The sequence below is a fragment of the Cherax quadricarinatus genome, chromosome 75 (genome assembly GCF_038502225.1).
Source record: "Cherax quadricarinatus isolate ZL_2023a chromosome 75, ASM3850222v1, whole genome shotgun sequence".
Classification (NCBI taxonomy): domain Eukaryota; kingdom Metazoa; phylum Arthropoda; class Malacostraca; order Decapoda; family Parastacidae; genus Cherax; species Cherax quadricarinatus.
The window spans coordinates 2,586,523-2,613,610 of NC_091366.1; the positions used below are offsets into that span (position 1 = coordinate 2,586,523).

At 41.4% G+C, this 27,088-nt stretch overlaps 2 protein-coding genes across 6 annotated transcripts in view; one reads left to right on the forward strand and one right to left on the reverse strand.

Annotated features, from left to right (window-relative positions):
- LOC128691820 (carbohydrate sulfotransferase 11-like) overlaps window positions 1-12,435 on the forward strand; it is a 149,145-nt gene extending 136,710 nt beyond the window's left edge. For all 5 annotated transcript variants that reach the window (XM_070100913.1, XM_053780732.2, XM_070100918.1 and 2 more), the window contains exon 9: window positions 8,746-12,435. In XM_070100913.1, coding sequence (XP_069957014.1) covers window positions 8,746-8,939 — 194 coding nt within the window. In that variant the 3' untranslated portion in view covers window positions 8,940-12,435. The remainder of the gene's footprint in view (window positions 1-8,745) is intronic.
- On the reverse strand, window positions 10,470-23,258 carry LOC128691819 (uncharacterized). The gene is made up of 3 exons (XM_070100837.1): window positions 22,685-23,258; window positions 17,229-18,301; window positions 10,470-10,531 (listed from the first exon to the last, which is right to left on the reverse strand). The coding sequence occupies exons 2-3, from the start codon at window positions 18,094-18,096 to the stop codon at window positions 10,470-10,472; spliced, it is 930 nt and encodes a 309-aa protein (XP_069956938.1). The 5' UTR covers window positions 18,097-18,301; window positions 22,685-23,258.
- Between the last annotated feature and the right edge of the window lie 3,830 nt (window positions 23,259-27,088).

The following is a 27,088-nucleotide window of genomic DNA, read 5'->3' on the forward strand; positions in this document are numbered from 1 at the left end:
AAGGGCTATACAGCGCTGCAGGGCAGGGAAGGAAGCAAGGGAATTGGATGGCAGAAGGGAGGGGGGATGATCAGCAGGTTACAGAAAACAGCGGGGCAGGGGATAGTACGGGGGTAGAGGGTAGCAAGAGATTCAAGTAGAAAGGGCTGAAAGTATCAGAATTTGTGAAGTAAGTCAGTCGTTGTCAAAAAGTCAATGATAGAGTCCGGATGAAAGGTGGGTCCATCAGCGAGAAGGGAAGGTAAAGAGAGAGCAGCGGGGCGAAGACGACGACAGAGGTAAATTCTGCGTGCTCGTTGATAAAGTGGGCAGTCCAACAGAATGTGGCTGACTGATAATGGAGCTTGGCAATTCTCACAGAGAGGAGCAAGACGCCTCTCCATGAGATATCCATGAGTAAGACGAGTATGGCCAATGCGAAGACGGGAGAGAGTAGTCTCCCAACCTCGACACTGGTGATAAGAAGACGGCCAGTAACCTATACTCGGTTTAATAGACTGAAGTTTGTTGCCGAGCATAGTAGACCAACGTTGTTGCCAACGGGTGTGAAGGTGGGAAGATATTACAGCAAAATAGTCCGTACATGGAATACCTCTATAAGAAACTGGTAGGTCATGTACTGCTGACCGCGCAGCAGTGTCTGCCTGTTCATTGCCCTGTACGTCAACATGACCAGGGACCCAACAAAAAACAATATCTTTATGCTTAGTAAAGATGCGGCGTAGCCAAAGTTGGATACGGAGGACTAAGGGGTGAGGTGTATCAAATTTTTGTACAGCCTGTAAAGCACTAAGGGAGTCTGAGACAACCACAAATGATGACACAGGCATAGATGCAATACGGATAAGTGCTGTAAGGATGGCATATAATTCAGCAGTAAAAATACTAGCTGAAGATAGTAAATGCCCTTGTACGACGCTGTCCGGAAACACTGCTGCGAATCCTACGCCGTCAGAAGACTTAGAGCCATCTGTGTACACAGCAATGGCATGAGAATGAGAGTGAAAGTGGTCAAGAAAAAGAGAGCGGGAAGCGACCGTAGACAGTTGGGCTTTCGAGCAAGGGAGGGAGAAAGAACAGACTCGAACAGCTGGAACCTCCCAGGGGGGCAGGGAAAAGTGAGATGTTACATGTACATAGAAAGGTGGTAGTTGAAGAGAAGACAAGAGCGAATGAAGGCGAAGAGAGAAGGGATGGAGTAAGCAGGGGCGGCGAACAAATAAAGAATGACTACTAATATCAGTGACCATTCTATAAATGGAAGGATTGCGGAGATCATGAGAGCGTACATAGTAGCGCAGGCAATGGGCATCACGGCGATCGGATAAGGATGGAACGTTCGCTTCTGCATAGAGGCTTTCGACAAGTGAAGAGCGAAAAGCACCAAGGCATAAACGTAATCCTTGGTGATGAATGGGGTTAAGGCTAGAGAGAGTAGCAGGAGATGCCGCTGAATAGATCTGGTCACCATAATCAAGTTTCGATAAAATAAGGGTGGAATGTAGGTGAAGGAGGGTTCGACGATCAGCTCCCCACGAAAGATGAGCAAGGGTTTTAAGAAGGTTCAGCCGGCTGTGACAAGTTGCCTTCAGAGAGGTAATGTGAGGTTTCCAGGATAACCTACGATCAAAGAGGAGGCCCAGAAACTTGACTGTATCACGTTCAGGGATACGTGAGCCATAGAGGTACAAAGGATGATCGGAGATGACAGAGCGTCTAGTGAAAGTGATTTGGTGGGTTTTAGTGCTGGAAAATTTAAACCCATGTGTGGTGGCCCAATTGGAAACACGGTCGACTGCATGCTGGAGAGAAACTGTAAGGAGGTGACAGTCAGCGCCTGCACAGGCAATAGCGAAGTCATCAACATAGAGTGATGACCAAATATTTGATGGAAGACTAGAGGCCAAATCATTAATAGCAAGGAGAAAAAGTGTTGTGCTCAGAACACATCCCTGGGGGACACCTTCAGCTTGGATAAAGTCCGGGGAGAGCACATTATTAACCCGAACACGGAAATGCCTGTCAGTTAAAAAGTTCTTAAGGAAGGATGGTAGATTGCCTCGAAGGCCTAAGGAGTGGGCTTGGGCTAAAATATTATACCTCCAAGTTGTGTCATATGCCTTCTCAAGGTCAAAAAATATGGCAATAACTGAGTGGTTATTCGCAAAGGCATTACGAACATACGTATCCAAGCGCAGTAAGGGGTCTATGGTAGAACGTCCCTTACGAAAGCCATATTGACGAGTGGAGAGACTGTTGTGCGTCTCTAAATACCACACTAAACGTCTATTTACTAGACGTTCCATTACTTTGCAAACTGCACTGGTAAGAGCAATGGGACGATAGTGGGAGGTTTCATGTCCCGTAGTGCCTGGTTTGCGGAAAGGAAGAACAATGGCGGATTTCCACAGCTGTGGAAGAACTCCTTGTGACCAAATAAGATTGTAAAGGCGTAATAGGACTGCAAGGGCTGACTGATGTAAATGTTGTAGCATACGAATATGAATGTTGTCGGGCCCAGCTGCCGATGATCGACAAGCTGAGATTGTTGCCTCCAGTTCTTGAAGTGTAAAAGGCACATTATACTGTTCTTCTCTGAGAGAAGAAAAGTCCAAGGGTGCTAACTCTCTGGCAGACTTTGAGGAAAGAAATGAGGGGCATAGATGGAGTCCCTGAGAAATACGGACCAGATGATTGCCAATTTCATTGGCAACATCTAGTGGGTTTGCTATATCAACACCGGCAACCCGCAGAACAGGAGCCGGGTCAGGAGAATATTTACCACTCAGTTTTCGTACTTTTTTCCAGACTGCACTCATAGAGGAAGCGGAGGTGATGGTGGAGACATAATCTCGCCAGCAAGTGCGTTTAGCGTCACGGATGACACGGCGAGCGATCGCACGCTTCTGTTTAAAATCAAGGAGTCGCTCTGTGGTTCTATTGTACCGGTACCTGCCCCATGCAGCGCGTTTCAAACGTACTGCACGAGCACAAGCAGGAGACCACCAAGGCACGCATTTCTGAGAATGCCTGCCCGAAGTTTGGGGTATAGAATGAGAAGCTGCGGTGAAAACGGAGGACGAGAAGAGGTGTAAAAGCTCATCGATGGAGGACGAAGAAGGAACCTCTTTAAAAACAGTCAGGTGTGAGTAAAGGTTCCAATTTGCCCGATTAAATTGCCAGCGTGGGGTGCGAAGAGGTGGCGAATATGAAGGGGAAGTAAGAATGATTGGGAAATGATCACTGTCATGTAAGTCCGGGAGAACAGACCAAGTAAAGTCTAATGCGGTGGAGGAAGAGCAAACTGAGAGATCGATGCAAGAGAGAGTATGAGTCCGAGGATCAAAATGGGTGTGAGTACCTGTATTTAAAACATGGAGGGGGTGGGTGGCAAGAAAAGCCTCTAACTGAATTCCTCGGGAATCACAGCGAGACCCTCCCCAGAGGAAATGGTGGGCATTAAAATCACCAAGTAACAGAATCGGTGGCGGTAATGACGAAACAAGGAAGGCAAAATCCGGAATAGATAATGCCCGAGAAGGAGAGAGATATAAAGAACAGAGCGTATACCACCTATGTAAGTGGATACGGGCTGCTGTGTAATGCAGCGAAGTATGAACAAATAGCTGATGGTACGGAATATCAGTGCGGAGAAGAAGGGCACTTTCATTAAAGGTCCCATCAGGAAAAGGATCTGAAGAATACAATAAATTATAGCCTGAGATGTGAGAAATAACAGCAGAGTGTAATTTTGGTTCCTGTAAGCAAACACCAACAGGGGCAAACTGGGAGAGTAACATCTGAAGCTCACCCCGATTACCCCTGAGGCCGCGTATATTCCACTGTAAAAAGGCCATGATTGGCAATGATAAAGATACTTGAAATCCGCAGGTAAGGGTTCCTACGGACTAGAAGGGTTAGAAAAGTCCACATGCGGAGGCAGTGGAAAATGTTCAAGCAGCGAAGGAACGGTGCGCTGTGAAGAAAGGAGTTGCGCAGATGGAGCAGAGGAGAGAGAAAGAGCGGAAGGTGGATCAGTGTCCATTGATGGTTTGGTCTCTGCAATATATTCAGAGATTGCTTCAAGTGTTTCGGAATTCAGAGATGTCGTATGGGAGACAATATTGGGAATGGTAGGGGGAGGATGAGTAAAGATTGGAACTGTATTGGACTGTACCAAGGTAGGGGGGGGGCGAAAGGGTGGAGGGAACTGGAGAAGCGTGGCAGGGGACAGAAGAGACGGGAACCTGGGAGGTGGCAGAAGAGGAAGAAACTTGGGAGGGAACAGGGGAGGAAGGTACATTACGAGGAGGAGGGTGAACCTCTGCACTTGTAACTGAGCCAGTGAGAGGGGAAGAACTAGGGACAGAGACAGGGAGGGTAAAATGAGGAGGTGGAAGATGGGTAGGAGGTGTTACCGGACCTTTTTTTGACTTTTGAGAAGTAGAGGGACGATTGGGAAGAGGTGTCGTACGAGGTCTCGTCGATACTGAGGCTTGTAGAGAGAACTCGAAGAAGCGAGATTAGACTGAGGCGTTGAAGTAGGGACGTCTGAGCCGAGGACAGCAAAAGGATTAGATACAGGAGTGATTATGGGAGAGGTAACCACAGAGGTGGGTGTAGAAGATGGGATACCAGAAGTGGGGGGACGTTTTGAAACACGGGAATAAGAAACACGTGGGAGTCTCCCTTGGAGGCGGAGATGAGAAACTGCCATGGCATAAGGGAGACCTTCTGTCTCTTTGAGGTAACGGATTTCCCGCTCGTTTAAATAGACCTGACAACGGCGAGAGTACGAAGGGTGAGCCTCATGACAGTTAAGGCAAGAGGGAGATCGATTGCAAGACGTATTAGAATGGTCATCGGCACCACAGACTGGGCATTCGGCGATAGATCTGCAATATTTCGCTGGATGGCCAAATCGCCAGCAATTTCTACACTGTTGTGGTGTAGGGATCACCTTTCGAACTTGTAACCGATGTCCTGCTATATAAACTGAGGATGGGAGTTCTCGGCTGTCAAAAGTTAAACGAGCCACATTGCTAGGGTATCGTCTCCGCCCACGGGCAGGAAGAACGTAAGTGTCTACCTTGAGGATTGGGAGATCTTGGAGTTCCAGCTGTTCTAGAATGTCGGTGCCACACGTCTGGAAATTTTGTTGAACTATGGTATGGGGCAGAATAACGGTACCACTACAAGAATTGAGGGAATGATGTTTTTCAAGGGTGACAGGAACAGTATCTATATGGGAAAGACGAGAGAGCTCACGAGCCTGGGTAGCATTCTGTACGGTAATGATGCGCGTACCGCTCTTAAGAGCATGAAAAGAAATATCTTTACCAACATGGCGTAGGAGTGCCTTGCCAATACTATGGTCAGAAAGATAGGCAGTAGAGGAAGTTGGTCGTAAAGTGAAGAATTTAGTCCACTGTTCAGTCTGAAACTGAGCGTGGAAAGGTAGTGAAGGACGTGTCGATCGTTTCTGAGAAGAACGAGAAGGTGAAGGTGGAGAAGTATCATCAGCAGGTAATTGTCGTTGACGTTTAGGCGTGGGACCAGAGTTGGTCCGACGTGGAACGGGTCGGCGATTTGAAAATTGCCGCACCGTAGAGGGAGAGGCCGGAAGCATAGTCAGAGGAGAGCGAAGGTCTGATAAATCGAAGGAGTCAGTCGAGGCCTCAGTACCTGAAGCGGGTGAGGAAACAGCACCGGCAATAGGTACAGAGGCATGAGGAATGTCTGAAGAGTGGTCCAAAGACGAGGCGGGGTCAGAACGGGGTGCGGTATCAAGAAGGGGCCCGGGGGTACCAGGTTCATGGACTAGGGCTGCCATGGTTAGGTTACTTCTTTCTTTTTGTTTTTAAGAAAAAAAAAGAAAGAAGAAAAGAAAATAAAAATAAAAAAAAGAAAAAAAAAGGGGGGACCGGGGAGGGATAGTTCCTAGGAGGAATGAAAGGGCCAGAAATCTCCCTCCGCGCCCAAGAGGACTCGACACCGCTAGTAGCGCAGATGCAGCATGGAACCCGTGCCATACCCTACCCTTCATGCCAGTAAACCAGCAATCTGGGATAGCAACCTCACATCTGCCGAGCTACCTCGGTGGACAAAAGAGAGGGCGGCCGGATATCCGCCACAAAGCATACCTCCTTCAGCCACCACCCCCGGAATCCGAAAGGTGGCTTCCAGAGATACACCCGTCGCCCAAAAGACACCCAAAGCTACTCCGGGATACCGGAGAGGGATCGGGACATCCCTAGGCAATCCAGATTCCACGGCAAACTACGCCACCGCCAAGAAACCTCAACGGAATGGGATGGACCCCGGTGTCCTTTCCCCTACCTAGGAACTAGCGCGCCTGTGGGAGCAATCCCAAAGGACAAAAAGAGGAAGGGCAAAAGGGAGGAGTGGGGAGGAGGAGGAGGAAAGGAAAAAGGGGAGGATGGGGAGGATGGGATAGGGGAGGGGAGATTGGGGGGTAATTAGGTTCGGTCTGAGGAAGAAGACCGATAGGTCTAATTCCTCAGACCAAGAGCCTCTTCACCACGCCAAGGAGCCCCCCTTGAAGAGGCTACCATGGAAAACTTATCAATTATTCACACTGGCAGGTATTCTCATGACAACTTTGGTTATGAATATGGCACTGTAAACCTGCCCTGGCAGTTTTCAGAAAATACCAATTACAGGTACTGCTCACCTTACATTACTTTTACTTCACAATGGTGCAAAAGCGATTACTCTGGAGATGAAAATTACCCAGCATGAAGGTGGCAAGTCTATAACTTGCATTCATTTACTTTTCAGTACTGGTATTTACAGTAATTGTTCATTTATTCACCAACTAGTTACTCATTTCTTTAGCATACTGTATATCCATATTCTACTTGCGATGGGTTCATTGGAATGTAACCCCATGTAAGTCGAGGAGTACCTGTATTACATAACTGAGGCGGTCATACAGTGCCTAATTAAAAAAAATGGATTATAGGTCCAATTCTTTAGATCAAGAGTCCCTCACCAGCACCTAGGGACCTTCCTTAACAGGTAAAAGTACCAATTACACTATTTAATGCTTACACAAATTTCTTCTAAAAATTGTAAATCGACACAAATTTTCTTTTAACTGCTAGTCACATTCCCTGACAAATTATATGCTAAAACCTCTACACTCATTACAGTACATGGCAATTCTAAACCTGTAGGCCATGCAGTACTTGTGTGGCTGACTACAGCCAAAATGGCAAATATGAAATACTCATTACACTATTGCAATCTGTAATAGCTGAATTTTTATTTCATACATTAAAACATTGTGTATCATTTTATTCACCTCATCCATTCCATCCCCAATTGATGACATTCTTCCTATCATTTTCCCTTTAATTCCTTTATATCTGACTACCCATCTCTGTAAAACAGTAGGGTACATATATATTCTCACCTTGTTCCTCTTATCATTTTCTAATGAACATCAATGCATTTGTTTCCATGACCTACACATCCACCCCTTACCACTAGTAGCAACAACTGTTCTGGCCTAATGTTAGTACCCAAAGTGGCAGAAGCTTTATCCACTAATTTTACTCAAAGATGCATGACAGTATTGTCTGTTGGGTGTAGTAAGCATTTTCTCCATCACAAAACCATTGTGAAAATGTTTGCAGATTTAGTTTTCCGTGTATCATGCTATCAGAATAACAGCCGGAGCCCATTCCAGAAAAGAATTTGGACCTATGAATGTACAGGGTACACAACAGTAATGATACAGCTGAAAATGATCTGTAGGACTGGGAATGAAAGGGGAAAAATAAACCACAAGGAATTGAAGGGAAAAAAACAGAAATGGAAGAACTGTGTACTTTACAGATCCTAGAGACTTGGAGGTTAGGAAGGAAACCCAAATAAACACTCGCTCAGCAGGTTGACAGCTGCACTGTACATTCCACCTCCAGAACTCAGTTCAGCTAACCAGTTTCACTGAATGCATTCACATTACCTTCATGTGTCAAATTTCCAAAACCACTTCCCTCTATTCATCCACTTGTGCAGATTACACACTTGCTGGATACTCAAAACCCTAACTAAAACCTTCACCCACTCCATCCAACTGTTCATGGAATGACTCATCCACCCTGAATTTATACACCCTCTTAGTCACTATTCTCCACCCTCTGAATTATATCTTTCATATACACCACCACCTAATTTCTATACTCCATATACTCCATAATGTTCACACACAATCTCAAAACATGACATCACCACTGCCCTTAGCCAAACCGTGAACTCATTGCCAACAGGTACATTTTTTTTAATCATCATCCCAGTCCCTGTCTTCAGTTGTATAATGCTTAAGAATATATAATTTGCATAACATTTAAAAAAAAAAAAAAAATCTGTTTCTATCTATGCCAAGCAGTCTATATAATATTAATGATATACAATACCAAGTCTATGATGACTGACATGTGCAACAGCTGGGTATCTATTATGTTTCAACAAGTTTTTATAATACAGAGAATACGTACAGACGACAGTGGAAGGTAACCAGTCCCTCAGCCTTGAAAGTGCTCACTTAGTCTTAATCAACCATTTATATGGACATCCTCGTGTATGTGATGTAGTGATTGAAATACTGATATTGACTAACCTTTCTCTTTTTCTAATTATACAGGCAAGCTTTTTTGTGTTCATTTATTACTATTGATTCAACATTAACTCCTAAATCAATTAAAATTGAATTAACAGGCATAGAAGATGTGATTAAACCAAAGAGAATCAACCGATCAAGAAATGGGCCAACAGAAGAAGTAGCTGACAAGTTCCTCTGCCAGCTGTCCAAGAAACAAATGGAAGGACTTTTAGAAGTATACAAGTATGATATAGAGCTCTTTGAATATGATGTCTCAAAATATATAAATTGTACCCAATCAAAAAGTTGAAGACAATACTGTTATAAATATGTAGTACACTTTATAAATACTTGTAGTAAAGATTTCAACTTTCTTCCAGTCATTTGTAAAAGAACATTCATGTGTGACAAATACAGAATTATTCAGAGGCAAGACATCACCAATTATACCAAATGTACGATAGTCATGTACTAGATGTAAACAGTGGCTTAAGATGGTGCTCCTCGACTTATGATGGCATTTGTTCATATGAACCCATCATAAATTTAAAATATACCAAGTCAAATATGAATGATAAATACCGTAACTGAATAAGTGAACATATAATTACTCTAACTAAATATCAGCATTGAAAAGTAAATAAACGAATACAAGTTTATTCTATCAATAAATGTACAGTACTGTACAGTACAAAATTATTTGTTTTGACATTACACTGCACCATTGTAAAGCCAAAATATCACATTTCGAACCATCATAAAGCGAGGAGCATATGTAGTTGTGGAAGTTTTACTATGGTTAACATTTAACCAACATTAAAGATTACAACATGAAGGGATGGCTACCATAGGCCTAACTGCTAATTGGCCATTTCTTCAATAAGATGAAGTTCAAATTAATTTCTTCCAAAAAATATATAGAAACACAGTAGTATATATTGTATTTTATTAGTATGATGATTGTAGATAAGATTTAATTTTAGTGACAATTCTCTTGAATTAACCCTTAAACTGTCCAAATGGAGATCTACGTTTGCTCACATAACGCTCAGAACGTAGATCGACATTCGATTTTACACGCTTTTTTATGTAAAAAAAAAAAAGTAGATCTACGTTCGGAGCACAATGCGAGTGAACGTAAATCTACGTTTGGACAGTTTGAGGGTTGAAGACAAGGGATGCAAAATCCATAAGGGTCATACTCCTGAGAATGAGAAATCAAGTTTAATCCAAGGATGGGAAAAATACCAGTATGTATCTACTTCAATCAAGGCACCTCCTTAGAAGGGATAACTCCCAATAGATTGGACTTTTCTTTAGAAAAGAAATACATTTTGGTGTATCACCAAATGCTATGTATCCCCGAGTGTACTTCCATTAACCCGTAAACGGTCCAAACGCATATATACGTTCTCTCGCGTAGTGCCCCAAATTTTGAGAAAAAGTTTTTTTTTTTAATAGGAAAAGAGCATATGGTACCCAGGCATCCTCAATTATTTTAATGTGGCACACAGTGAGTGCGCACACCCATTCTCTCATGTCTAGGCGACTCAGGCTTATCGTGGCAATGTTGAATGTATGACAAATAAAACTTTTATATATATGTTTGGGGCACTAGCGGTAAAAACGTTATATATATACACACACACACGTTTGGACCGTTTACGGGTTAATATGCAAATTTTCAAGTTAGTGGCTGGAGAGGACTGGAGAAGTTTGGCAGCAGTTTGAGCCAGACTGGGAATTTCAAATGTCATTTGATGTACTATCTGTTATTACTTGATTTAACCTGTATCAGGATAAACAAAGCATTAATAACAGTGCTGACCCCTTCCCTCTTTCACCCATATGGCAAATCTCCAAGTACGATGTTGAATCCCTCGGCAACAGATTCATGGCTGTCTACGTGTACGCATATGCCAAAGCAAATACATACAATTTGTAAATACTGTACACATGCACAGCACACACTGATACAGTAGGTTGACTGATAAAGCTCAATTCTGGCAAACACATCTAATAGAGTACATACTGTTTAAATTTTAGTAGTAAACTGGAAGAAGCTTAGTATACACAACCACTGAAAGATTAAAAAACAGGACAGGAAGAGCATGCCATTACTCTTTCAATGACAAATAGTTAATTACAAATTGATAAGAGGAAGGATGGGTAGTGTATTCTACTCACACTTATCCCCTAATTCCTTGAGTTTGGTATGGTGTCTCACAGGTAAAAGTTGACATGTTCATGAAGCACTTACTTCAGATGCCTCAGGCAACAAATTTATGGACAAAGAAATTTGGTTAAGATAAGATTGGGTACTCCATCAGACTGAAAACCGGCCTATAAGGCTACGATAAATTGATTACGTCATGTCTATCCTTACAGTATATATGATGTAAAGCTAATGCAAAGAAAACATTCAGAGGATGACTGCCAACACTGAGTGACATGGACAGATTGCAAGTACAGTATAATGAAATGTCCACCTAAGGTCATTCAACCCTCAAAAGTGTAATGTGACCACAATAGGGAGGTGAAAAATAGTACCAAACTGGTTGACAAGGCATGAAAAAAAAACAACAACAATTAACCTATTACTAGAGACCCACAAACAGTATAATATCAATGGAATTAATACAAGAATAGTCTTCAGAGACCTCAGCAAAAACTCCAATATGATGCACACAAACTTGCACGAGGTCAGAATTATGGTGGTAACACTCACATGGAGTTCATCCTTCCTCAGATTCATAAAATAAAGCTCAAGAAAGAAAAGGAATTGACTAGAAGGTCAAGCGCTTTAAATTATGGACAAGATTTGCAAGGACAGGTTTAGAGAGTCGAATCTTAAAATGCTGGAAATATAAAATAAAAGGGGACAATCATAACTCAAAATACTCTGGTATTAAGGCAAATGCTATTCAAAGGGGATGGGCCAGAACATTACAAAATTAAGATGAAAGTGAAAACGAGCAGCAAGACTAAGCTTCAATTTGAGGATGGCGAGAGTGAAATATGCTTGTAGTAAATATGAGTATGGTGCTTTAGAGAGGTACCACAGTGGAACAAGTTCAGTGTTGGGTCACTAGATTGATACCACAACAGAGGTGAGATCTATAAGGAAAGATTTTATAAACAATCTCATGACTTGAGGAATGCATATAAAGGAAAAAATAGGACTATAAAACACATTGGGACACAACCAAGGGAGGCACTGACAGGCTGTTTGACATGGGAAGGTCCAGGACAAGAAAATGTTCAAGCTGAACACCCAAATTAGTCATGAAGGACATTGAAAACTTTGTTTACAGTTTACGGGTAATAAAGCAGAATGAGCTTGATCGTAATATACACAGATTCAATTGTAATATAGGATGCCAGACCTAATCATGTCAACTTGAACATTATAGAGGTAGGCAACATTAACAGTTAAATACAAACATCAGCGTACATGTACACAAACACACTAGGCCAGTATACACACACTGTACAAACAGTTCTATGAACCTTGATAACTGCACAAAAAATAAGGTATTAATCTTTAGAGACTTTCTAGTTGGAGATATTGCATAATTGTGAAGCAGTGCCTTTTAAAACACACTGCAAATATTGTAGATTAAGTAAATTTCATTACTATTGAACTCAAAATTTTAAATATTCTAATGTTTAAAATTTATTGGCATAAAATTTTATGCATCAAGTGTATTAGCAGGATATTTTTCCCTAACATTTACATTGCATTGTATTCATTGTCCCAACCCTGTGTTATGATCTTTTAGAAATAAAAATGCAATTTGGCAAAACTAGTTTAACAAATGCCTCTAAAAATAACGAGTATTTCATCCCACATTTTGAAAAGTCTAACCCATATTAAAAAAAAAAAGGCTGTATTCAAGAAAATTAAAACAGTAGCCAATCATTTACAGAGCAATTCATATCAAACTATCCACTGTTAGTGTGCACACTCAAATGCCACCGTTTTTAATGAACAAGAAAATATTCCACACCCGGTAATAGAGTTAAGTAGCATTAAACACGATGAAAATTATGATTAACGCCTCAAACAGTATATTACGATGTTCAAGGAGGACCTGTGGTGCGATTTTAATATTAGGGATGGGACGATACCAAAATTTTTGTAGATACCAGATACCAATATGCTGACACACCCCTAAACTAATAAAATTGATTTTTATTGCTAAAAATATAATGCTATAGGTCAAGTGGAATTTTCATGAGGTAAAAAAAGAAAGGTTTCTAAAAAAATAACTGACATGGTTAACTTATTTATTAGTTCATTTATATAACTACAGACGTGTAAAAAAAAAAATACACATTGCTTACAATAAATAACTAAAATTTAAATAATAGATATCTTTTATAGGTTTAAGCTTCACTTTTACATACTGGGTATTTACATCTTCATTAAAGTTAATTCATCTAACAGACAAGTCACACCATGACAACCTGGAGATACCTGGAGAGAGTTCCGGGGGTCAACGCCCCCGCGGCCCGGTCTGTGACCAGGCCTCCTTAGGTCAGTGTCCCAGGATGCGACCCACACCAGTTGACTAACACCCAGGTACCCATTTTACTGATGGGGAACATAGACAACAGGTGGAAAGAAACACGTCCAATGTTTCTACTCTGGCTGGGAATCGAACCCGGACCCTCACCGTGTGAAGCGAGAGCGTTAACCACCAGGCCACCAATGACAAGTTTTAAGAAAAAAAAAATTCTCAAAAGTAAACTTGAGTTGTTCTTACAATTAAGACATAGGTGAATTCTAAATTTTGCTTAAAATTACACAACAGGTACTCCTCGAGGGTTAGTAAATGTGCATAAGCATAGCCAGACAGGTGCACCACAAAATCTTTGGTGTACACCACAGCCTAATTGTTTTTAGGCTACCAGACTGTCCTACACCCATGGTAAACCAACAGTCCTATAAAGTGCACAACAACTGTTTCCAGATCTTCGGTACTGCTTGATAATATGGCTGTTACTACTTTTTCGTTTAGATGACCACTGAATGTGAGAAAACGTGCCTTGTCCTGCCTCTTGCATTTTTTTTTTACAATATAACGGTGCTGAGATTAATGGGATCCAACTTTACTTCTCTCTGGGATCCAGTCTCAGATTAGTCGAGCTGTATGATTAATACAATAGAATTATTTGGTTATTCAATGCTTTTAACCCCTTCAGGGTCCAAGGCCAAAATCTGAAGTGGTGCTCCAGTGTCCAAGAAATTAAAAAAAAAAAAAAAAAAAAAAAAAAAAAAAAAATTCTTACAGAATTAAAGAGCATATTTTTGTGAAGGTAATAAGACAAAAAAAAATTCTGATCAGTACTTACCGAGATACAGTGCCAAGAAGTTTGTCAAAAATAATGTGGTGGCGGCAACATCGACGAATTCCACATACGTGCATTACATTATTTAGCGGTTTTTATAGTTTTTTTCTTTTCCAGTTTTTTTCTTTTCCTACTAACATTTGGGGCCTGAGAGACCAATACTGTATATAATGTATATATATAAACTCACTGTATTGAACACAATAACTGCACTAAAGTTATTATATTATTGTTTACCACTGTTGTTTATTACAATAAACATGCACAAATATTGTATAATACTAATGTTCTATCATATATTTACAATCACTGGACATGGTTTTAGAACTGCTGGAGCTTGTGGAACTCCTTGAAACAAGGCACCATGCACAGAGGCACCTTACATTCCTCACACATAAACCGAGTGTCTTTGCGTCTTTGTTGCCGTCGTTTTGTTTGTGCACAGACAATGCATCTCTTCTGAGCAAATTTCTTCTGAGTTGAAGGAAGCTGTATTATGAAATGATCACTTTCCCTCCTCAAACGCTTGGATATATCCTGAGTAATTCGAGGACCTTGTTGTATAGCAGGTGTTCTTACCTGGTACTTCATTATGAGTTGTCTGACAACAAACAAAATTCATCATACGGTGGTCTGTTGCCAGTCTTTATTTGGTACATATTATATGCATTGAGCATTGAAATGTCCATGAGATGGAAGAAAAGTTTCATGTACCACTTGTAACTCTTACGAACAGTCAACAAAACCAATCTGCATGTCACATTTGTCAACCAAGCGCATGTTTTGTGTATAATCACTGTCACTGGTTTTCGAATACGTTCATTAGTCACTCGATCAACTTTGCCACTGTCTTGCATTTCATTACGGTGAATGGTTGTCAACAATGTGACATCTCGTTTGTCATGCCACCGTAATGCCATGATGTCATTGGCAGTAAACACCTGCACGTCATCACCACGAGCACCTGCGTTGAGCCTGGGCATATGTTTACGATTAGAACGCACTGTGCCACACACCTGTCTTGTTCACTCGCATGAAATCACTGAGTAATGGGCTTGTGTACCAGTTATCGGTATATAATGTATGCCCCTTACCAAGATAAGGTGCCATCATGTTTCTCACTACGTCACCTGAGATACCCAATAACATCTTGGTATCTTTCAATGTTTTACTTCCCGTGTATACAACAATATCCAACACCAGGCCACTGTCACAGAGTACAAACAGTTTTATACCAAAGCGTTTCCTCTTGCTCGGTATATACAGGAAGGCCCCGCTTTACGGCGTTTCACTTTACGGCGTTCCGCTAATACGGACATTTCAAATTATGACCAAAACTCGTTATACGGCTCCCCCCACCTGACTTTCTAATACGGTCACCGTGCCCCACCCTGTTTGTTTACATTCTCCATGAGCTCAGTAAGCACTAAGTCTCTCCATTTTGTCTGGAAACTCCAAAATTTCAAATGTTTTTAAAAGTTATTTCATATTTTATATATACTCTGATAATTATACTTATGTATACCTGTACCTAAATAAACTTACATACATCGAGTCATTTAAATGTCGTATATTACGTTAATATACACATTTTCATTAATCCATCCATGATATTTTTTTCAAAATTATATAATAAACACGATGCATAACATATAAATAAGATAAATACACCCCACAGTAGAATAAATAAACATAAATGTGAGATGTGGTAGCAGACGACTTGCACAAGTGACGCCATAATAACAATACTCACCAAGTCTCATTAAATGTCGTATATTACGGTAATATACACATTTTCATTAATCCATCCATGATATTTTTTTCAAAATTATATAATAAACACGATGCATAACATATAAATAAGATAAATACACCCCACAGTAGAATAAATAAACATAAATGTGAGATGTGGTAGCAGACGACTTGCACAAGTGACGCCATAATAACAATACTCACCAAGTCTCATTAAATGTCGTATATTACGGTAATATACACATTTTCATTAATCCATCCATGATATTTTTTTCAAAATTATATAATAAACACGATGCATAACATATAAATAAGATAAATACACCCCACAGTAGAATAAATAAACATAAATGTGAGATGTGGTAGCAGACGACTTGCACAAGTGACGCCATAATAACAATACTCACCAAGTCTCATTAAATGTCGTATATTACGGTAATATACACATTTTCATTAATCCATCCATGATATTTTTTTCAAAATTATATAATAAACACGATACATAACATAAAAAGATGATAAATACACCCCACAATAGAATAAATAAACAAATATAAGATGTGGGAGCCTGGTTTGTTTACTCTGTGCCTGGCCTGTCACCTCTCATGTACTCATTCTTTCTCTCTCTCATTTATTCGTTTTATCTCATTTACTTACTCCTGACCCTACATTAAGACTACAAATATTTTAAGGTAAGTAATGAGTGAACTGTATATACATTTTATCGCTCTGGGATGCTTAAATATCATAGAATAGTATGTGTGGGTGGGGTGGCCTGGTAAGGTAGCCTGGCTATTACAATACATACCACACTTGATTTCTTACAATAAATACTACTTGTCTCACCCTAGATTAAGACTATAAATATTTTAAGGTAAGTAATGAGTGCACTATGTGTGTATTGTACCTTTTTATTGTTTTTTGATGCCTGGTTCTATTGCTAACTTAATATATGTTAGTGTAAACTTGTTATCTAGTGTTTGTATGCATTTATAAGTGGAAAAAAAGGGTGTTCCACTTTACGGCGATTTCCGCTTTACGGCGGTAGCCTGGAACCTAACCTGCCGTATAAGTGGGGCCCTCCTGTACTGCTTGAATTACAGTCTACCTTTGAACAAAATCAAAGACTCGTCAATTACAAGATTCTTGAATGGATAAAAGTACATGCTGAACTTTTGTTTGAGATGCATGAAAACATTTCTAATCTTGTATAACCTGTCACTTCCGTCAGGCCTGGTTTTGTCAGAGAAGTGCAACATACGTAAGAGCAAGATAAACCTGTTCACTGGGATGATTTCACTGAAGACCGGGGTAGAAATTAGCCGATCTGTGGACCAGTATGCTTTTATATTATGCTTATAGACATGAGGCATAAGCATTATTGTTGCAAAAAACAAATACATTTCTGCAACAGTCGTCTCTTTCCACCTGTGTAGTCTTGACTGTGGTGATATGATCGTATTTGCCATGGTGTACTCAAAATACTTATTACTTTCCCTGACAATAGTTTCCATCAATGGCTGGTCAAAGAATAATTCAAAGAATTCCAGTTCATTGGCCATGGTCCCAAGGGGACAAGTAAGTAGAATTCCACTTTGAGAGTCATCAAAGTGGTGAGGCTTGGGAACAAAATTGGGATTTTGCTGCCAATCCCACATACGGTTTGCTGGTGGATACTGGACATCATAGGCTGGTTGTGCGGATGGTTGTGGTGGGCTGGTGGCTGACGCTCCGCTTTGTCCTTGAACTGACGAGTCAGCAGCGTGGGTCCCACCCTGGGCTGGCGAGTCACGCATGGCGGTGCCACTACCATCACCACTAACACCAACCACTGATGCCTGTGGTCTATCCATGCCAAGTGTAGCCACATCATCCTCACTATCACTACCTAAAACTGGTGTAGGGCCACGGGATGTACTCCGGGATGTACTCCGTCCCCTGGGCACAGCATAAGGTACACTACCCGAGTGCATGCGGCGGCGAACATACCGACGCTTCACTGGTGAATATGATTCCTCACTATCACTACTCGAATGATCGTCGAGCGCAATAAAATCACAAACCACGTCACTATCATCATTACTGAAGTCAGAGTCCTGGCCACGCGAAAATATCAGTTTCCTCTTGCGTTGAGGAACAACCGACCGTGAGTCACGAGTGCCCACACCAGAGGTAGAAGGTTGAGGATCATCAGGGTTTCCTGCACTATTATCGATATCCTGGTCATTCTTTTCGGTCATTAACTGATCAAAGCCGTAGAATTCGTCTTCATTTCCACTTCCATCAGTGTCAGAACTATCAGATAGGAAGAGGAGAGTCCCAATTTTCCGTGGAGTGAGAGCTGACTTGCGACAAGGCATGGTGAACAAGGGTAACTGAGCCGGCGTTCCCACAATGCAATGCGGGCGCCTAGATTTTTTGTTTATGGCGCACACCCACCACGCAGACCCGTTCTCTCACATGTAGGCCTATGAGCGCTTTCGTGCTAAATTTGACGGCGCTAGAATTTTGGCGTAGATCTACGGTTTGGACACAACGTGAAGCCGTAGATCTATGGGACGGACCCTGAAAGGATTAACAGTTGCTAATATTAATTTCCTGTACTACCAATTTTTAACTAAGACAATTTTCCATTATCAGTACCAATTTGCTATTGTGACTAATTTACTGTCATTACAGACATCAATCATAATATTGTATAGTAAACTCAAACCATTCAAAGTTTATTAGATACAATGGTACCTCGAGTTACAAACTTAATTCATTCCAGAAGGCTGTTAGAGTGCCGATACAAACCGAATTTGTTCCCATAAGGAATAATTTAAATTAGATTAGTCTGTTTCAGACCCCCAAAAATACACTACCATAATTGTTCGAGTTTGGGGCTGTTCGAAACTCGGGTACCACTGTACAATACAAAACTGTAGTGTTTGATGAAGGGTAAATCCCATCCTATTTAAGCCAAAAAATTTGGGTTCCTGGGCCCTTAGTCAGGCACTGCACTCTGGTCTCTCAAACTGCCACTACAGTAAACCAATCTTATTTTATAAATTTGGAGATATAATAGCCATAATAGATTTTAAAGTGTAGGCAAATTAACACAAGATTTCTTGGAAATTATAAGTTTCCCTTGCTTTTCTATTGGTTAACTAGAATTCACTGTCTAATGCCAGAGTTCTTTCAGTATTCACCTGTATGCAATAGACATCTGCTGTATACAATCAGCATAGTTCACAAAAGCACAGGTTCTCCTTAAATAGACTTAGGTGAGTGTGAGTGAGCATAGTACAGCTGCCAAGGGCTACTGCATTGTGACATCAGTACAGTATGTGTAATTGACAAGTTTTATCCAAAAGCAAAAAAATTAAAAGTAACATTTTCACAAGATTATTTATTTATATTTGGTTATAATTACAGCACAGTACTATATAGGCTTTATGCATTGACAATAGTAAATACTCATGAAAGCTTTTCCTTGAGAAATCACATACTATATTTACAGGGGTAAAATGTATGTATATTTCCAGTGCCCTGATACTGTATTAAAAGTACAGTGGAACCTCGGTATACGACCAGCTCCCTACTCAAACAAAGCTCAGCACTACCAAACAAATACGACCTGCCAGAACTTCGCTGTAAACTATTTTGCGTTTCTTCGCATTTTTTGGTGTTTTTTGTATTACAGTGGAACCTAATTTTTCGTCCACTTTATCGGCCGATTTGTATTTAGGCCGGTTTTTCGGTGGAAATTTTGCTCCATATTTCGGCTGTTGCCTCGTATATTGGCCACATTAGACGCGTTAGCCTGCCTGTCTCGCCAGGACACTGGGCTTTGGTCAGTCAGTCTCCTTTTGTCTGTCGGCGAGTGAGCATACACTCCACGCATTCATCCAAACATTTCCTGAAAATCCATTGTTTTTGGTGATTTTTTTTATTAAGTGCAACTGAAATAAGTCACCATGGGCCCCAAGAAAGTTCCTAGTCAAGTTCCTTTAGTAAAGAAAGTGAGAAACATGATGGAATTTAAGAAGTAATAAAAAAATATGAGTGGTAGACGGGTGCTGGAACCTGCCAGGATGTATGGCAAAAACAAATCAACAATCACTTCTATCCTGGCAAAGGAAGAGCAAATCAAGGAAGTTGATGTGGCGAAAGGAGTAAACCTGTTAACGAAAGTGAGATCACAAACAAATGAAGATGTGGAGTAGTAGTTGTGGATCAGGGAAAAACAGTTAGCGGGAGATAGTGTTTCAGAGATGATCATTTGTGAAAAGGGAAGGCAGCTGCATGCCGATCTCGTAAAGAAAATGCCTGGTACTAGTGATGATAGTGAATTTAAGGCCAGCAGAGGCTGGTCTGAGAGATTTAAGAAGCGTAGTGGCATACACAGTGTTGTAAGGCATGGGGAGGCTGCAAGTTCTGACAAACGTGCGGCTGAAAAATTTGTGCAGGAATTCAAGGGGTATGTACAGACTGAAGAATTCCAACCCCAACAAGTGTTCACTTGTGACAAAATAGGCCTCTTTCGGCAGAAAATGCCAAAGGGGACTTGCATCATGGAGGAGGAAAAGGCACTGCCAGGGCACAAGCTAACATTTGTTCTGTGCTAATGCTAGTGGGGATTTCAAAGTGAAGCCTTTACTTGTGTATCACACTGAAAATCCCAGTGTGTTCAAGAAAAACAATGTCATTAAGAGTACATTGTGTGTGATGTAGAAAGAAAGTTAATCGTAAGGTATGGGTCATGAGGCAACTTTCCATTGACTGGGTCCATGAAGCGTTTGGCCCAAGTGTGAAAAAATACCTCCTGGAAAATAAATTGCCACTCAAGTGCCTCCTGGTAATGGATAATGCTCCTGCTTATCCTTCAAACTTTGTAGACCTATTGTCTAGGGATTTCCGATTTATAACAGAAGTTCTTGCCTCCTAACACCACTCCTCTCATCCAGCCCATGGATCAGCAGGTCATTTCTAACTTCAAAAAACTGTACACAAAAGCAGTGTTTCGAAAGGGCTTTGAAGTGACCTCAGACACTGAATTGACCCTAACAGAGTTCTGGAGGAATCTCTTCAATATCCTTACCTTCTGGGACAGATTACGGCCAAAAAATGAGGTTCCACTGTATTTGTATAAACAAGTCAACATGGGGCCTACAACGATTAGTGATAACAGCCAACCAAACAAAATTGGTGGGAAGAACTTTTTCGATATTCAAACGGAGCGGCACTCAGACAGCCTTCTGGAATGAATTAAGGTCGCATACCGAGGTTCCACTATTTTTAAACGACTATCTGTTACCAGTATAAACACACATCAGGCATGATTAAATCTTCAGTTATTTTCTCAATATCAAATCATCTGATACTCCACAAGCTTGGTGATATTTCAGTCATGGACAAAGTATCTTTTCAATCAATGAAAACTGCCCACCAGGGTAAGGTTTCCCCATAAGATATTACATAATCTATTTCTACAAGTACATGTACAGCATATACAGGCCTAGCTGAAACCAATGACATACTACTTTACAGAAAGCTCCTTGTTATTCAGAGCATTTCAGGCAAATTAGGTCAGTTTTGTTCCCAGGATGCAACCAACACCAGTCAACTAATACCCATAGCTCCTTTGCATAAGGTAGGTAGTACAGCACTAGCTAAAAATTACAGACCAGTAGCCCGAACCTCTCGCATCATAAAAATCTTCGAAAGAGTGACGAGATGGCAGATTACAAATTTCATGGACCAGCACAACCAACATAACCCGAACCAGCATGGTTATAGAGCAGGACGATCATGCCTGTCACAGCTGCTGAACCATTATGACAATTACGGAGGCATTGGAAGACTACCAAAACGCAGATGTGATTTACACAGATTTTGCAAAGGTGTTTGACAAACACAATCATGAAGTGACAGCGCATAAAATGAAGGCCATGGGCATTATGGGGAAGGTAGGCAGATGGATTTTTTGGTTCCTAACGCAGGACACAAAAAGTAGTAGTGAACAGGGCAAGATCCAGCATCAGTGAAGTCAAAAGCACAGTGCCCCAAGGCACGTTGAGAAAGTAAAGCACCTAAACTACTGGGAACACCTGCATGTCTTGAACGTCTATTCACCATAGCGGAGGAGAGATACACGATAATATATACCTGGAAAATACTCAAGGGCCTGGTCCCAAATCTGCACACTGCCATAACATACTGGAGTGAGATATGGGAGGCAGCATAAAATAAACATGTTAAGCAACATGAAAATAAAATAGGGAGAACAGCAGTGCTTTCAATATTTAATCCTTAGTGTAAATTTTTAACCATACAAACAGGAGGGAGGAGATTATAAATCAAGATTAGAGGACAGGAGACAAAGGAATGAGAACCTTCTTGAAGAAAACCAAACTAGAAAAAAGATTTTACAAGTCAACACGAGGTGCTACTTCACTCTACAGTGTATTTTGCTTTACAGCAGTAGCCTGGAACCTGACCTGCCATATAATCAAAGCCCTACTGTACATGGGAAATGTACAGAGGCAATGTCAAGACTCGCTAAATATGGAGAAAAAAATTACAACTGCACCCATAATTCAACCAGGAATACAAGTGAAGTTAAGATCATTGGAGGTTCGATCCAAGGAAAGGGAGTAATTCAGATTTCTTGAATCAACAGCCCCTTACCAAAATCATGGACCCCCTCCCATTAAGGGATTTTTCCAAGGAGGGAAATCACCCTCCTACTAGAGTTCCATACATCTTTCAATCACCAAATGAATACTTGCCAGAATGCTATTTGTAGTTTGTTCCAAAACAGATTCACACTAGAATAACTGCCTACAGTAACTAAGATCTGATGCAAATGATCTACCTCACCCTAAAGTACCCAGCATGTAATACAGTAGTCAATAGCATGTAAGTGTACATACAAGTTTAAGTCTGTTTCAAGAAAATACTCACTGCATAACTTAAAGCAGTGGCATAGCAAGCCTGTATTGAAGCACAGAAGGTAGTAGACTGAGGTGTTGGTCTTGGGATCACTTGGGTTCAGGTACAGGAGGCAGTAGACTGAAGTGTTTGTCTTGGGATCACTTGGGTTTGGGTACAGGAGGTCATCAACTGCAGTGCTGTTCATGGGTCAATGGGCAGTTTGTCTTCCTTTACATACTGTGCTGCAGTACGGAAGGTATGGTGGCTGAAAATAAAAATATTGTCAACTTGGCATTTACCCCAAAAGTGATGATCAAATTTGTGTAACTGGTCACAGGTAACAATTTCTCTCTAATTCTGAAGAGTTTATCAAAGTGGTAAACAATTTACAACTTTTCCATCCTATGGAGAGGGAGCATGGACACGGGGGTCGTCCCACAGTTACTAAAAACAACAGACATAGCCCCACTCCACAAAGGGGGCAGTAAAGCAACAGCAAAGAACTACAGACCAATAGCACTAACATCCCATATCATAAAAATCTTTGAAAGGGTCCTAAGAAGCAAGATCACCACGCATCTAGAAACCCATCAGTTACACAACCCAGGGCAACATGGGTTTAGAACAGGTCGCTCCTGTCTGTCTCAACTATTGGACCACTACGACAAGGTCCTAAATGCACTAGAAGACAAAAAGAATGCAGATGTAATATATACAGACTTTGCAAAAGCCTTCGACAAGTGTGACCATGGCGTAATAGCGCACAAAATGCGTGCTAAAGGAATAACAGGAAAAGTCGGTCGATGGATCTATAATTTCCTCACTAACAGAACACAGAGAGTAGTCGTCAACAGAGTAAAGTCCGAGGCAGCTACGGTGAAAAGCTCTGTTCCACAAGGCACAGTACTCGCTCCCATCTTGTTCCTCATCCTTATATCCGACATAGACAAGGATGTCAGCCACAGCACCGTGTCTTCCTTTGCAGATGACACCCGAATCTGCATGACAGTGTCTTCCATTGCAGACACTGCAAAGCTACAGGCAGACATCAACCAAATCTTTCAGTGGGCTGCAGAAAACAATATGAAGTTCAACGATGAGAAATTTCAATTACTCAGATATGGTAAACATGAGGAAATTAAATCGTCATCAGAGTACAAAACAAATTCTGGCCACAAAATAGAGCGAAACACCAACGTCAAAGACCTGGGAGTGATCATGTCGGAGGATCTCACCTTCAAGGACCATAACATTGTATCAATCGCATCTGCTAGAAAAATGACAGGATGGATAATGAGAACCTTCAAAACTAGGGAGGCCAAGCCCATGATGACACTCTTCAGGTCACTTGTTCTATCTAGGCTGGAATATTGCTGCACACTAACAGCACCTTTCAAGGCAGGTGAAATTGCCGACCTAGAAAATGTACAGAGAACTTTCACGGCACGCATAACGGAGATAAAACACCTCAATTATTGGGAGCGCTTGAGGTTCCTAAACCTGTATTCCCTGGAACGCAGGAGGGAGAGATACATGATTATATACACCTGGAAAATCCTAGAGGGACTAGTACCGAACTTGCACACGAAAATCACTCATTACGAAAGCAAAAGACTTGGCAGACGATGCACCATCCCCCCAATGAAAAGCAGGGGTGTCACTAGCACGTTAAGAGACCATACAATAAGTGTCAGGGGCCCGAGACTGTTCAACTGCCTCCCAGCACACATAAGGGGGATTACCAACAGACCCCTGGCAGTCTTCAAGCTGGCACTGGACAAGCACCTAAAGTCAGTTCCGGATCAGCCGGGCTGTAGCTCGTATGTTGGTTTGCGTGCAGCCAGCAGCAACAGCCTGGTTGATCAGGCTGTGATCCACCAGGAGGCCTGGTCTCAGACCGGGCCGCGGGGGCGTTGACCCCCGGAACTCTCTCCAGGTAAACTCCAGTAAGGAAGCCTGGAAGAGTTACCAGAGTAATACCTTTCTCAGATGGCAAAATCTAAGTTTATTTAGGCACAGGTGTACACAAACAATTATCAAAGTGTAAATTGTCTAGGGGTGTAAAGTTGGTGGGAGGTTATGGACAGGAGCCCCTGGTTACGCTTTTGGGCTATCCTAGGCAATTTACAAACGATCGTACACTGGTTTGTGTGGCCAGCAATAACAGCCTGGTTGATCAGGGCCTGATCCACTGCGAGGCCTGATCATGGACCAGGTCTCGGGGCTGTTGACCCTGAAACACCCTTCAGGTATTACTACATATAATATTTGTGTAACTATTTGTTTGTACCTCTACCTAAATCAACTTCCTATGCTTCAGGTTGAATTCCACAATTATCATGGAAGAGTGTTAAACCTGTAGGGATTATACAGCACTTGTGGAATGGAACACATTCAGGCTTAATTCAGGGAATTGGAGCACAGATGAAGATTATATAATTAAAATAATGGAGCGCTAAACCCATAGGATTACACGGTGCATCTATGGGGGATGGAAGGTATTCAGGCCCAATTCAGGGAACCAGAGCACAGGTCCAATTCCCTAGATCAAGAGCCCCTCGCCAGCATCAAAGAACCTCCCTCGAAGGGCCCTAGATCAAGAGCCCCTAACCAGCATCAGAGCCTCCCTCGAAGGGCCCTAGATCAAGAGCCCCTCACCAGCATCAAAGAACCTCCCTCAAAGGGCCCTAGATCAAGAGCCCCTAACCAGCATCAAAGCCTCCCTCGAGGGGCCCTAGATCAAGAGCCCCTCGCCAGCATCAAAGAACCTCCCTCGAAGGGCCCTAGATCAAGAGCCCCTAACCAGCATCAAAGAGCCTCCCTCGAAGGGCCCTAGATCAAGAGCCCCACATTGCTGACCAACAAGGAGCCAAAATTGGGATGTAGAAGTCTCGGGGGGGGGGGGGTGTCCTAATTTACACACATCACAATAATTGCATCCTAATTTACACATTACAATAATTTACACACATTACAATAATTGTAAGGAACTTTTAAGTAGTTACACAATCATAGACAGTAATGTGTAAATTACCCAGGATAACCCAAAAAAGTGAGATTGGTTTATTTACTACACTGGTCCAACTAAACTTGTGTAGCTGCAAGCTTTCAAGTTTTTTATATAGTAATGTGTGTACATTAACATAACAAAAAAAAGTTAATGACTTAAATGAAACAAGTCAAAATGTAAGTTAAAAGGTCAACCAGGGAAAGTGAATTAAAAGGTCAAAAAGGGGCAAGTTAAAAGGTCAAAGTTCTGCAGTAGCAGCAGAAAGTTAAGGTAGAAGTAACATCTGGAATAGTAGAAACGGTAGCATAAACAGTAGAAATGGTAGCATAAACAGTAGAAACGGTAGCATAAACAGTAGAAACGGTAGCATAAACAAACGGAAGCATAAATAGTAAAAACGGTAGCATAAACAGAAACGGTAGCATAAACAGTAGTAGAAACGGTAGCATAAATAGAAACGGTAGCATAAAGTAGAAACGGTAACAAACAGTAGTAGAAACGGTAGCATAAACAAACGGTCGCATAAACAGTAGTAGAAACGGTAGCATAAACAGTAGTAGAAACGGTAGCATAAACAGTAGTAGAAACGGTAGCAGAAACAGTAGTAGAAACGGTAGCAGAAACAGTAGTAGAAACGGTAACAAACAATAGTAGAAACGGTAGCAGAAACAGTAGTAGAAACGGTAGCAGAAACAGTAGAAACGGTAGCAAACAGTAGAAACGGAAGCATAAACAGTAGAAACGGTAGCATAAACAGAAACGGTAGCATAAACAGTAGTAGAAACGGTAGCATAAACAGTAGTAGAAACGGTACCATAAACTAGCATAAATAGTAGAAACGGAAGCATAAACAGTAGAAACGGTAGCAGATAGTAGAAACTGTAGCAGAAACAGTAGTAGAAACGGTAGCAGAAAAACGGTAGAAGAAACGGAAGCATAAACAGTAGAAACGGTAGCATAAACAGTAGAAACGGTAGCATAAACAGTAGAAACGGTAGCATAAACAGTAGAATAAACAGTAAAAACGGTAGCATAAATAGAAACGGTAGCATAAATAGAAACGGTAGCATAAACAGTAGAAACGGAAGCATAAACAGTAGTAGAAACGGAAGCATAAACAGTAGTAGAAACGGTAGCAGAAACAGTAGTAGAAACGGTAGCAGAAACAGTAGTAGAAACGGTAGCAGAAACAGTAGTAGAAACGGTAGCAGAAACAGTAGTAGAAACGGTAGCAGAAACAGTAGTAGAAACAATAATAGAAGTAGAAACGGTAGAAGCTGCGGCAGTATTAGTAGTAGCAGCAGCAGGACCAGGAGCAAGAACACCCTCCCTCCAGCAGCTCCAGCGGGTGACTGAGGTTACTCACTCTCTCAACTACCCAACAGTTGCCACAAACTACCATTCAATTGTTTCAACTAACAACA

Coding starts and splice junctions, on each gene's coding strand:
- LOC128691819 (XM_070100837.1), bottom strand. CDS start 18,096: ATGCCTTGTCGCAAGTCAGCTCTCACTCCACGGAAAATTGGGACTCTC. Junction 10,532..17,228: donor GGAAACTATTGTCAGGGAAA/GTAATAAGTATT, acceptor GCGTACACGTAG/ACAGCCATGAATCTGTTGCC.